A 12,498-nucleotide genomic window follows, 5' to 3' on the forward strand; every position below is an offset into this window, starting at 1 on the left:
GAATACGGAACCTCACGTTTATCCCTACCCCGCCGTGTATTTTGGACCCTGTTGATTTCGTGTCAAAATGGTTGCTGTCATTTTGCGTGTATCGTGCTGCAGGTGTTCTGAAATCACTTCCCTGTTGAATTGCTCCAGTCGTAACACTGTATCGATGACTTCTGATCAGGCCTGGACATCGTGTGTTCCCTCCTCGTTCCCATTGTCACGCAGCTCACTTTACCTACACTTGTACCACGACCATCTTCCACCGGGGGCCCTTAGACTTTCTATGCTACTGTGTACTGAAGCTCGAGCCTCGACAGAACTGTCTAAATATCAGTGAGCAGGGTAGGCCTCTTAATCGATTCGCTACCCTCATACTGTTTCCTTCCAACCCAGTCGATACGGTGAGGCTGTTGCGGACGAGCGAAATCGAATGCAAAGGCTCCTCTTCTAGCTTTCGGTATGCGGCTCGATCATCACCGGTGATCTTGAGCAGGATTCGGTCTTCTAGGATCTAACACACCCGCTCACCCAAAGGCATGGAAACCTGGGCTGTCGCTAGAGTATGCCTCGTTTCGCGGCGTTTGCCTGGAGGCTTAGCGTGTACAAAGCGCTGCATCGCTTCTGGGACATTCGAGTGCATTTCGTCCCTCTTACGGTCACGAGTACGTGCTTACCATCAGGCCTGCATACCAAAGTCTGACTACCTGATACCCACCGTTCGCAACGCTCATGCTCAATCATCACCATAGTCATCGCAATAGATGCCAGCTTGTGAAGTTGGGGACGACGTCGGCATCGATCCCTACAGTCATCCTCCCAGTCATATTCTACACCATAAATTTCGATTTTCCTGGTAAGTCGCCTATCCAACCTAGGGCCAGCTCGCAGGTCTCGACTCCCTGTTATGGGGTCAGGCCTCTGCCCCAAAGTCCCAGCAACACTGGCGGCAGTCGGGACTCTCCAGTGAACGAAGCCACTGATCCGTCCTGTGGCCGCGAACAGACCACCTTCTAAAGGCTGCATGAAGGTCTGCTATCTCACCAATATTGAGATCCTCACGATGTGGGACATGATCAGAAAATGGCTGCTTGTCGAGATTGTCCATTACGTGTTGGAGTGCGGCGTGTTGCGATTGATGGGTTGGCACATGGATCTAGTGTGGATTGTCAGGAGATCCCTGTTGCCTTTCTGCACAATACGCATAGGGAAACATTATGAGTTAGAGCCTGCAAGCTCACCGCTTTGGCCATTGTGTAGCAAGTCACGACTCATGTCGCGAAAGCAGCCAGAGTGATACGCTCATGCTGGGCAGCCCCAACGTGTCGATTCTTCTCTCCGTAGCTAGGTGGTAGTTAGTAGACGAACTGCTAGTGCAGATTGATATGCTTCTGCAAAAGGCGGGCAGAGTCCGAAACGCGTTTAGCCATCTCAGTGCCATAGAGCAGATGTCGCGAGCATTCCGCCGGAGAACAGTGTCCCAAGTACAGCAGCAGATATAGAACAGGCATGTAGGCTACAGCAGAAAGTACTCCTCTGTCCATGGAGATGCTCTCCTGCCCTAATCCCGTATCTTTCTTTCACTGTCTTTCAAGATCAACACAGCGCTCTCCCCCCTTGTGATAAACATCTCAGTACCTGGTGTGCCCCAATTCACGTCCCCACCCACTATCTCTAGGGACCTGTGCGTGCTTGATGGTGACGTCACACCAATAGAGATATATATATTTGACTCGTTAAATCGACTCTGAAATTGCCACACACTTTCATCCAAAGATTGTGTTTAAGTCTGAGTGATCTTCGGGCCCTCGTGGCACAATTGGTTAGCGCGTGAGACTTTTATCCAGTCTGTATCATTTCAGGTATGGAAAGTAAATCTCAAGGCTGTGAGTTCGAGCCTCACCGAGGGCGCTGCTTCGTTTTTGCGTTTTTTTTGGCTTCGAGCGAGAGGGATTGCTGCAGTATGCTCCCTTGACTGTGTAGCAGTCGAGAGTACAGAGCGGCTGTGAATAGGAAAACTGATCTATGACTCATGATGTAGCGGTCATGCGAGATTGAATCTCACCAGGAGGGTTGGAGAATAAGGCCTGGGCTGTACATTCATCTGATATTCTTGTGTTCGATCTATGGGCGAGAGCATGTAGCAGCAAGACCATATGTATGGCCGAAAGGTAGCCTTGATTGGTTTGCGTGCGTTGCCCCTGCATGCCTCCTTCGCTGTCAATTTAAATGCTTTGCAGTAATGTACAACAGCTCAAAAGACTGGGCAATATATGTACAATGAATTCCAGGACACCGGTTCCCAACATGCTCTCTAGATGTGCTCAGATCGCTAGAGTTGTTCTGCCTCAATCTGACTAGAACCAATGATGTTACCGCGGCAAATGCGCTCCTCCCATGTCTGGCATCGGTGACCCTCGACGGCAACTTGTCCCTCCATAATACACTATCCACCGTTCTCGCCATCGAGATCAGACGATCTTGTACACTTTCTTACACCAATAGAAACAGCCCACAGCAAAGCAGCCCATGAAGGCCGTGATGCCCCAGAACCAATACAGGTTTTCAATTTCCTGGCCCGGAACCATGACGTTCATACCTAGGTAGACGTTAGCAAGCGAAATTCGACAGCAAGAACGCATTCGTATATGACATCGGCGAGGGTGGCGCTTCTTCCTTCCACCACATCCCTGAGAAAAGCAACAGGACAGCCTCGGCGCATATCGCACAAGCGAAGGCCAGTGAACGCGGTGAAAACAAAGAAATACTGAAGACTTACCCCACATGCCGCAAATGACATTCATCGGCAGCACGATGGTGCCAATGACCGTCAGCTTGCCCAAGATATCCGCAGTACTTTCCTGCCGCTCACCCATACGAATGTTCACCTGCGCCAGGTAGTTGGAGTGCGCGCGGCTCAGACTCGTCTCATAGTGGCTCAGGTTTGCAGACATGGTGATAATGTGGTCCTGGATGTCTCCCAGGTAAAGACCGATCTCGGATCGCGGTGCAACCTCCCACTGCTCATTGCAACGCTTGGCGAAGCCCTTGATAACATCCGCCTTCTGGCCAAGGAGGCGATATAGGGAGGTGGTCTTCTTGCGGCACTCGCCAATACGACGGAGGATGTCAATACCCGAAGGTGCAGCGTCAGGTCCGTCGCCTCCAGCTGTGGAAGCCTTTTCCTTATCCTTTCCGGGCCCAGTCATGGACGGTGGCTGTCCAGCCCCCTCGCCAGCAAGCTCATTTGTGGACTGGAGAGCATCCAAGATAATCTCGTCGATGTCGTCGACCTCTTCCTCGATGCCGGTGATCAGTGGCTGGTAGACATCTGTGATGTCGTCGATGATGGCGTAACTGATCCAGTCCGCGGATAGAATAAGATAGTCGGTTAGCTGGCGGATACGTCTTCGCACATTGGCTGGGTGTGGAATCTGGCTGAAGTGGAACGTAACGATACCGTAACGGAAGACACACACATACATGTTGACCGGCTCCAGGTAGTCTTCAGAGGATGGATCCTGCTCGAAGGTGCGGTAATTGATAAAGTAGTAGTTGCGGAAAAGCTCAACTTTCTCGCGAGCTTCTTGCATCATAATATCTTCTGATGTCAGTGCGTGAATACCGAAGGTCTTGCAAAGGACACGCATCTCCTGCTCGGTCGGCGAAAGGACATCGAGCCAGAAAGTCGGACGTGGACCAAATTTCTTCGGCTTCGAAGGTGGTGTTTGAGACCGTTTGAGAGGGGTGGCGCTCCCAGCGCTATTCTTGCCGGAAGTTTCTTTGGAAGACGATGATGGCTTGACAACATCGCTTAGCATGCTGTTGAGGCGGCTGGCCGTATCCGAGTGATTCTGCTTCGGACTGGCAATAGAGGCAGGCTCTTCCTCTTCTTCGCTGCTCTCACTTGAGTCGATTATCTCGGGAGGATCGGGGATGAACAGTTCTCTGAAAGTCCCACCTGGTTGCACGAGTTCGCTAATCGTCTGCGCATGTATAGTACTCTCGAACTCCTCGTTGAAATACGTGTACCGATAGGGGGCGTCTTCCTCGGTGCGATGCCACATACTCTGCCTTGGCCTGAGGCGGCCTCCTACCAACACTGGTTCATTGATCTTCTTCGCCCTGCGCTCGCCGTCCCGAGCCTCCTTTTCTTCTCTCGACCATTCGTCTAGTGCCCAAAGCTGCGGCCACTCCCTTCTCTTGCGCCTGCTGGGCCGGCTCGCATTCGAGCGCAAGCGCTCCATATCGTCTTCCCCAAGCTCTGACATTTCATCGCCAGGGAAGCATACATCGCCCTCGGCTGTCAGTGTCGTGCTTCGATGCCGTTGGATGCCGTCTGGTCTCAGCCTCGGACTTGGCGGGGCCGAGTTTGCATCTCTCGCATCCTCCAAATTATCGTCAATATTGATCAATGCATCATGATTCTCCTGCAGATGAGGTAGCGTTCTTCGACTTTCGAGACTGCGGGGCATGAAATCTTCGTTCGAGACCATGACATCGGTTGGACCCAACTCGTGGCTTGGACTTGCGGGGCGGGAAGGTGGATTGTTGACATCGTACTCCTGGGCCATGGTCGTGCCGACGTAACTAGTAGCCATCGTGTTTCCCCTTCGTCTGCCCCCTCTTCTCGCGCCAGATTCATCGCTCCCTTCTCCACTAGCGCCAGACCTGGCTCTGTATAGTCCATAACCATCGTCCGTATTGTTCTTATGTGTAGCCACGCCAATCAAAGGTGTGCGATCTGTTGGGTTCTCCTCTTCACTGCTACCGTAGCTCTTCGGTGCTGTCCCTTCACTCTCTCGGCTCTTCAATCGCTTCCGCTTATTTTCCGCCACCATGTCTGAATGACTTCGGTCCAGAGTTCCAGGGCTCTTGCTTCCGCCCAGCTTACCAAAAACGCTCGGCAATAGTCTACTATCCCGCCTGGGCCGCATGCTGGGTTGGTCGCGGTGATCAAGCAGCGCCTCGGATTCTAGACTCTCCTCACTCAGGTTCCCGCGCCTCGCATAGAAGTCCCGTCGCCTCACGCCGGCCTCTTCTTCGGGCACTTGCACTAAGCGGTCGTCATGAGCTGGATCTTCAGCTTGGGAGCTGTAGGCTGCCGAGCCTTCGGACGGGGCGATGAAAGACTGCCGGCGTGGCTTCTTCTTCTTGTTCCCACGATGGCGGCGGCGTTTCCTCGTTGCCTCCGAAGACTGTGGGACCGCAGGAGAGCTCTGCGCCGTCATGTTGGATGAGTGAGAGGTGGCAGAGGGCGCTGATGGCTGACTAGGAGCGTGGTTTGGGTGGTCGCGTGCCTCACTACGGTTCGGTGGTGGAAGCGGGTGCATGACGGTACAATCGAGAGTCGGTGTCGGAAAATGAAATCAAAAAATGCAAACGAGTGCGTTACTCGTACGCGTCGCAGACGTCCGGTCTCATTCAGATTGTTCGACGAAAGTATTATTCGAGATCTGATGGCCGATAACATTCAACAGAAGACGCACACAGCTAACGAGCGGGTGGAGTGCAGCGCAGCGTAGATGGACGGAAGAGCAGAAATGCATCCTTGTCTCGGAGCGCATGACGTACAAGTGACTCCGATAGCAACCACCAATCAGATCGACAGATACAGAGTATACGACGATTCACCGGTGCATGTGCAGTCTATGAACACTACGAGTTTGACATTCTAGCAGGTTCACCACAGTACTAAAGTTGTGGTCTAGCAGGACTGCAGGGGTAGCGACTTCGTACTTAGCGTGGCATCGAAAAGGCAGGAACAGAGCACATGACAGGGCGGATCCTGGAGGCCCAGGAATGGTGCCTGGCACCTGACCTGAAATATGAGCAGATCCTCGTTGATCGTGGGGGCTTTTAATGAGTCTTCAACATCGGTTATTGGAACGAATAGAAGTTCGCTGGCCTCAAAAAGGTTATGTATAAGTACATATCACGCCAATCGCTTGCTTGATGGCTTGCTCGCACGGTCTTTTTCGTCGCATCGTATGCGGAATTCATATCAAGTCATATAGTCAGTCCCTATCGTACAGTCCTCCAATTTGAGCTCCTCTCTGATATGTAGGCTGGGATTGCTCGACCCTTATGTCTGACTGGCTCTCTTCCTTCGCACCTCCCTCTCCCTTTGACTCTGCTCTGCGAATCGTTTCTTTGGATTATCATCATCATGATCCTCGTCCCTTACCGCGGCCCTTGAATCCTTGTTGGGTAAACCTTGAATCTGGTAGGGGCGGGAGAGGAGGTTCGTCGATGTAGTCAGGAAAGGGTCGGATGACGTCGCTGCTGGCGTAGCTCGTGGCGGTGTCCGATCGGGTCTGCGGCCGGGCATCTGGTTGGGGTTCAGCGCCTCCGATGGGCGATAGCTCTTCGGGGGAGGCGGTGGCTCTTGGCTCGTGGTGTGAGCTTTTCTCTCCGTTGAAACGTACGTGGGCAATTGTGGGAGGGGCGGATTTGCTCGAAGGTCGTTTTTCGGAGGAGTTCGGTGGTGAGAGGAGCCTCGACTCGGATTTTTCGCTGATGCCAGAGGGTTCTTCTCCTCGTCAGATGTGTACACATACTGATGATCATGGGGTGGTGAAGGGTAAAAGTAGCCGTCGTCTTGGGAGGACGAGATAGAGCTACTTGGGGAGTGAATCTGGATATTGGGCGGGTGTGTACGTTCGGGGGACGCGTGTTTTAGAAGGGAGTGGGAGGAGTCACCTTTAACAAGGCCAAGTCTCTCTTCCTCAGTTGCGTTTTTCATGGCTCGTTTCTCGTGACTGCTTGCTCGACTCGCAACTCTAGGACGGTTCGCAGGCGGAGGTACCTCCATTTCGTGAGGGGTCAAAGATCGTCTATTCCAGAGATTCGTAAAGGAGAACTGTCGTCGTGCTTCTTGTACTGGTCGTAACGAATCTGCCGTCTGAGGCGGCTGTGGTGACAGAGCGGCCGGGATGCCCGCAGCTTTGTCTTGCTGTTTTCGAAGACCCTTGGGCAGGCCGTAGATGTGCTCCTGGGCCTCTTCAAGACTGCCAGGCCCATATGGTGCGATGGGAGTGTCTGGCTTGTTGGAGTGAACGTCGATCCTGGTCATGGCAACAGGGCTCTTGGCTTCGCCTGCTTCTGGGTCCCGACTGCTGTTCTCACGACGTATCACACTGCGTGCTCGTGTCCGAAAGTTGTCGAAGAAGTTGTTGCTGTCGCGTGTTTCTGGCCGTGCATCCTCCGGTTCTGGATCTGGGAATCTCGACATGCCAAGTGGAGGATGAACGGTCTGCCGTCCCAGAGGAGAACTGCCTGGCTCGCCAACAATAGTTTTGCGGCGTCTCAGCCCATCCCATTCCACGATTTCGTTCTCACGCAGTGGCTCAAGATGATCCGCCATCTTCTCTTCACGGAGTCTTTCGGCTTCTTGCTCTTCCATCTTTCTTCTAGATGTCGAGATCCGGCGCAAAATGGCTGAAGTACCTCGAAGAGCGTCCGCCTTTGGTTCCGTTTCCGGCTGTTCCTGTTCGCCAATCTGTCGAATCTGATCCAGATCGCCTTTGAAGACAGCCGCGTCCGGCACGTCCTTTGCCGACTTGCTCATCTGCAGAAGCACCACGCCGGAGCAGATGACCAAAAATCCCATAATAACCGTAGCGATCTGCACACCAGTGCCCTTGAAACCACGAAACAAAATCGCTGAGGTGACAATGGTCGCGCTAGTGAAGAAGACGTAGTATGTTGGCGTCACCAAGGCCGCATTGAACAGGTTCAACGCCTTATTTAGGTAGATAATTTCTGTGAGCAGCGTCGCGATCACGAAGACCAGCAACACATACAGAAACCATTGATTGAATTGCGGCTTTCCACCTGCCTGAGCAACAACGGCGGAGCCCAGACCTTGAGTGGCGACCACGGACAAACCACCGATCAGACTGCATACGCTGAGGTAGACGAGCATGCTCTTCTTGCCATATCTGGGGCCAACCCAGAACGCGATAATGGCGCAGCCGACAATGATCACGCCAGCATAGGACAGAAATCCCGGTGCAATGACAAAGTGCTGCATCTCTTGGATGTCAGCCACGGCGCTTTGCTCAGGTGCGTTCATGACAATGATAATACTGCCAATGATGCAAGCGAAGCAGCCCACCTTCCCCACGAAGCTGAGTCGCTCCTTAAGGAAGATGGCTGACAATACGGTCGTGACCACGACGCTGAGCGCGCCCAGCGGCGTGACCAATATGGCATCCACAAACGCATACGCCACGAAATTGCAGATCTCGCCGATAATCATGAGAATCATGCCTCCCCACCAGTGCGCATTCTTGAGGTAACCGTAGCCCTCGCCGGCTTCTTCATTGTATTTCGCATTTGCTTTGAGCAGGCCCACTTTCTTGAGGACAAAGGATATACCAATGAAAACGCCTGAAGCCACGGCGAGCGAGAGGCCAACAGCCCGGTAGACGGGTGGGCGGTTATCCTGGCCCTCGCCAACGGCGGCGCGCGCAACAAATTCATGTGCGGATGAGGAGAGGAGGTCGGACATCGTGGTGGAGGAGGGATGTCTCTAGGAGGGTGAGGTGGTGGCGAAGAGTGTAGAGGCTTGCTGGCACACATTCACCGAGCCATCGAGAACGTGGTTGTATGCAGGTAGGATAGTGAGGAGCCCGGGTCGCAGCGAATCCTGGGAAGGTATTTTGAGGCTTCAACGAGACTTGAGGTGTGTTACGTCAAGTGTTTCGAGGATCTGCACAGTTCGAAGCGTCGAATCGACAGACGAGAGGATAACGGTCGATCTCTCCTGGGGAAGTTTGCGGATCACTTCGCTCCAAAATGACAGTAGGGTAGACAACAATGCTCTAACAGAAGCCCGTTCAGAGGTACGAAAGGGATTGCAATTGAATGTTTAAGAGAACAATCTAAGTTGCGGATTGGGTGCATTGGTAAATCTAGAAGTCTGGTGTCTTTCGTTGGTGGAACAAAAGCAGGATGAGAGGGCTGGTTGCTGGCGCGGTCGCGACCCATGACGTACTCCACAGCCAGGAGACCAGGCTTCGTTGTGGAGATCTCCAGCCGCCCCCTTCAGCACCGACCACCCAATCAGACGCGCCAAAAGGCTCGCCTTCAGCGACTCTTGGAACATCGAACATGGATTTGCCCATGTCAACACCTGCCACCCGCTATTTATTTTTGCTCTGGCGACAATCATTTTAGCCCGGGCACCACGCGATAACCTCAGCCCTCACCATTGCTCACCCATCGTGTGCGAATACCAATGACGATCTCGCCTGGCCATCTGCAATCGCTCTCGGGCTGCCAAACTCCCAACACGCGTCGCGTCTGACCGTTGACTACACCGTGAATCCCAAACGCGCTCAACCCCCGAGGCCGCGTATACGGAGGACCTCTCAATACTTGACAACCATTTGTGCTCCACAGCCACACCACTATTGTCCTTTCTTACAACCCCTCAACTCCTGTTTGCGCCTGCTCCCCACATTAAGTTCTAAGCGACATGCATGTGCTTCGAGTCGGCTTTCCCTGAACACCATCTGCAGGCTGCAGGGATGTTTCATCGCGTTTCAGACCCAACAATCGCCCGACTTTGAGAACTTCAGCATGCGCGTGTCGCTTTGGCGCTTGACCGTATCAGCCTGTCGAACCGCGAGAAATCCCTCGTCTATTGCTGACTCGGGACGAGTTGCAGCTCCGCGAGTTGTTCTTGATCCATGCCACGTCTTCCCACATGTTTCTCAATACGCAGTATAATTCGCCCGCCCCGTTGGGCGGAAGACTCGCTATGACATTAACACAACATGTATCTGGTCCATGAAAAGGCATTAGTTGTAAATTGGCTATCTTTGTGACTTGTGCTGAATTCCTTCTTGCTTATGCAAAACACCAATGGGGTATATCCGTTGATTTTGGTTCATCAAATTCGTTAGAGCCGTGGCGGAGCCTGCGTAAATCGTGTGCCGGTGATGTACGTTCTTCCCCCTTCTTGTCTCGAAAGTTCGCGGTGGCTTAAGCGGGCCGGTATTCGGGCTTCCTCAATTTATTGACAATCGGTGGTGGTCCATCAGTATCTGGATATGGCAGCCGGACGTTGCCGTTGGGCCTTGCAGGCATCGCCTGGTGGTAAGACGGAGGCGGACCACCTTCGTTGATCGGTGTTTTTGGCGGCCGTGGAGGGGGCTCAGTAGGAGGGTACGCATAATCATTGCTGGAATGTCGTGGAGGCGCCCCCGTCGGTGAGGTGTACGAAAACTTCTCGCTGCTAGCTCGATATGGCAGCTCGTGGGATCTTCGCGGTGAGTTCATCTCCTCTGGAACCACCATGAACTTATCTTGGGAAGACGCAATGGAGTGGCTGTCTGCTGAGTATGGTGCCGACCCAGGGCGATGCGTTGAATAAGGTGGCTGAAGATCACCAGTGCTGGCTGGCAGCTCAACGGCTCCTGGAGGCACCGGTGCCACTGACGGGCTCCCCAGCGGTTGCTCTGCGCCAACACTGTTGTGGCTCGGAGCACGTTGATGTCTCTCCATACGCCGTCTCACAAGCTCAATCTTGGCCATCTTGGAGGCGGCATTCTCGAGCAAAGCTTGCGTTTCGTGCTTCTTGAGGTACCGTCTTGTGCCGATTGTCATCTCGGACAGTCGATCCCACTCGTTCATACCAAACTCGCCCACGCCAACTTCAACGTTGAGACGGACATAGTTCTCTACCGGCACTCCTCGCCTTGGCAGCTCGGTGTTTATCATCTGGACGTGGGTATCTTCGCAGCCTTCAATCTTCGAGATTAGACGCCGCCGGGCTTCTGCGAAATTACCCACGCTCCCACCAACGAATCCTTCCCACCACTCATGTTGCTGCTGGTTTGTGCCGGCGGGTCGTTTCCCTGTTCCGACACTCACAAACATGCCCACTTCCCGCCCCGGCCACTCGTTGGTTGCAGCCTCTTCCAAGACTTGAGGACTTGGATTGTATTTGCCCGCGCCCTCATCGATGAAGACACTTTGGCCAATCTTGATTGGCTTGAACGCCAGTCCCGTAGCGGAGGTTGCTCGTCCGGCTTGCCAGATAGTGCAGTTGAACTCTGGAGGAGGCTCTTTGCGAGAGTCGTACGACCTCAGAAAAATGGCGGATCCCGTTTTCGGGTTAGTACCTTTGTAAACTGCGGTGACCGCGCTGTAAAGATCAGCATCTGATGCGAAAGTCAATGGTGTGTCCAACTTACGTCTTAGTCCTGTTCTCTCGCCCATCATACAAGCTCGCATTCTCATTTCCCCACCTTGCGAACCCTGGACCGAGTGTCGGCATAGTAGCCATTGAGTTCCTGTTACTGGCCGGGCTGTTAACGCCGACTGTACTTGCACTTCGCACGCTCATGGACCGACGCGCCGCGCCGCTTGTTGGCGTCATAGGACTTGTGATATCCTGAAACTCTTTCCCACCGGTAGCCGTTCCGTCGTTGCCCTCGTCCTCAAATATGGTGTGTTCTCGTACGCAGCCTTTGATGGCCTCTTCCAGCTTACTAGCCTTGAACAGTGTAGTCTTGTACGGTATGCCCGCTATTGTCTTGTCCGTTTCAAACACCTTCTTAGTCATCCGCACATACACATCCATGCATGTCTCAAGGTCGAGTCTTAGGCGACCCAGCATGAGCGCAATCAAGCCGCCAGTGCCAGTTCCAGCGATGAGGTCAAAGTACTCGCATGGTTTGGGAATCTCTTCTCGCTTGGGTGGCTTGCCCTCTGCTTCGACATAGGCGCGATACATCAGCTCCTGGAGGATGATGAGCATAGAATAGCCGCGGACGCCTCCGCCATCTATAGAGTGCGTTAGCTGAGTGCCTGGTAAGATTGGTGTTGCGTACTCACCGAGCGACAGAATGCGAAGCGGGGGCCCTTTCGTTGTGTCCTTACGCCGTAGGTTCACCGAGTCCATCTCGAGGGAGTTGTGGTCGGGAGCGTTGCGCAAATGATGACTCTGTGAGATGTTGTCTCAGCTTGGGCAAGGCTGAAGTGCGCCTCAATGTCTGGAAAAGGTCTTCAGCCGCAAGAGAGTTCGGACGACAGCGCTTCGGACCGTGAAAGATAGGAAACCAGGTAGCGTGGCACCGCTGAGAAGAGGACTTCAGAGTTGGGGCAAGTCCTTTGTGTTCAGGCGAGGAGAAGGCAGTCTTTCGAGTACCAAGCGGCTGGCAACGAATTGGAAGGTATGACGACGAACTCTGGGCACGCGCGGCGACTACGTGGGGCAAACGCGACCAACCACGGCCAGAATGAACTGCTCACCCAACTTTTACGTGGGTACCTCACTCGGCTCAAGTGGCTCCGTGCAGCTCGGAATCCATGCACAGCTGATCTTTAAGGTATTCTCGTCGCATGATAGCTTCCCTGTTGAGGATGCTGGACACTCTACGTGAGCACCATCGGGCAAGACCAAGAGCCGCTGTGGCTGTGCTCTTGGCGCTTCCTGCGCCACACTCGCTTCAGAAGCGTCCGCGAGTACAAGGTTTCACACACTTGACAGATCGAGCG

At 53.6% G+C, this 12,498-nt stretch overlaps 3 protein-coding genes and 1 non-coding gene across 4 annotated transcripts; 1 reads left to right on the forward strand and 3 right to left on the reverse strand.

The window, feature by feature from the left end:
- Nucleotides 1–1,789: 1,789 nt before the first annotated feature.
- HMPREF1541_04414 lies at nt 1,790–1,896 on the forward strand. The gene has a single exon. It is a non-coding gene; the product is annotated as a tRNA-Lys (tRNA).
- A 560-nt stretch (nt 1,897–2,456) lies between these two features.
- HMPREF1541_04415 (uncharacterized protein) lies at nt 2,457–5,318 on the reverse strand (the record flags this gene model as incomplete). Its single annotated transcript, XM_008718760.1, has 2 exons — nt 2,457–2,584; nt 2,765–5,318. The coding sequence occupies 2 exons, from the start codon at nt 5,316–5,318 to the stop codon at nt 2,457–2,459; spliced, it is 2,682 nt and encodes an 893-aa protein (XP_008716982.1).
- Nucleotides 5,319–6,070: 752 nt separating this feature from the next.
- HMPREF1541_04416 (uncharacterized protein) lies at nt 6,071–8,500 on the reverse strand (the record flags this gene model as incomplete). Its single annotated transcript, XM_008718761.1, has 1 exon — nt 6,071–8,500. One exon carries the CDS (start codon nt 8,498–8,500, stop codon nt 6,071–6,073), a length of 2,430 nt encoding a protein of 809 aa, XP_008716983.1.
- A 1,478-nt stretch (nt 8,501–9,978) lies between these two features.
- HMPREF1541_04417 (uncharacterized protein) lies at nt 9,979–11,902 on the reverse strand (the record flags this gene model as incomplete). The annotated part of the gene is made up of 3 exons (XM_008718762.1): nt 9,979–11,143; nt 11,193–11,784; nt 11,836–11,902. The coding sequence occupies 3 exons, from the start codon at nt 11,900–11,902 to the stop codon at nt 9,979–9,981; spliced, it is 1,824 nt and encodes a 607-aa protein (XP_008716984.1).
- Between the last annotated feature and the right edge of the window lie 596 nt (nt 11,903–12,498).

Source organism: Cyphellophora europaea (assembly GCF_000365145.1).
Source record: "Cyphellophora europaea CBS 101466 unplaced genomic scaffold supercont1.4, whole genome shotgun sequence".
NCBI classification, from domain to species: domain Eukaryota; kingdom Fungi; phylum Ascomycota; class Eurotiomycetes; order Chaetothyriales; family Cyphellophoraceae; genus Cyphellophora; species Cyphellophora europaea.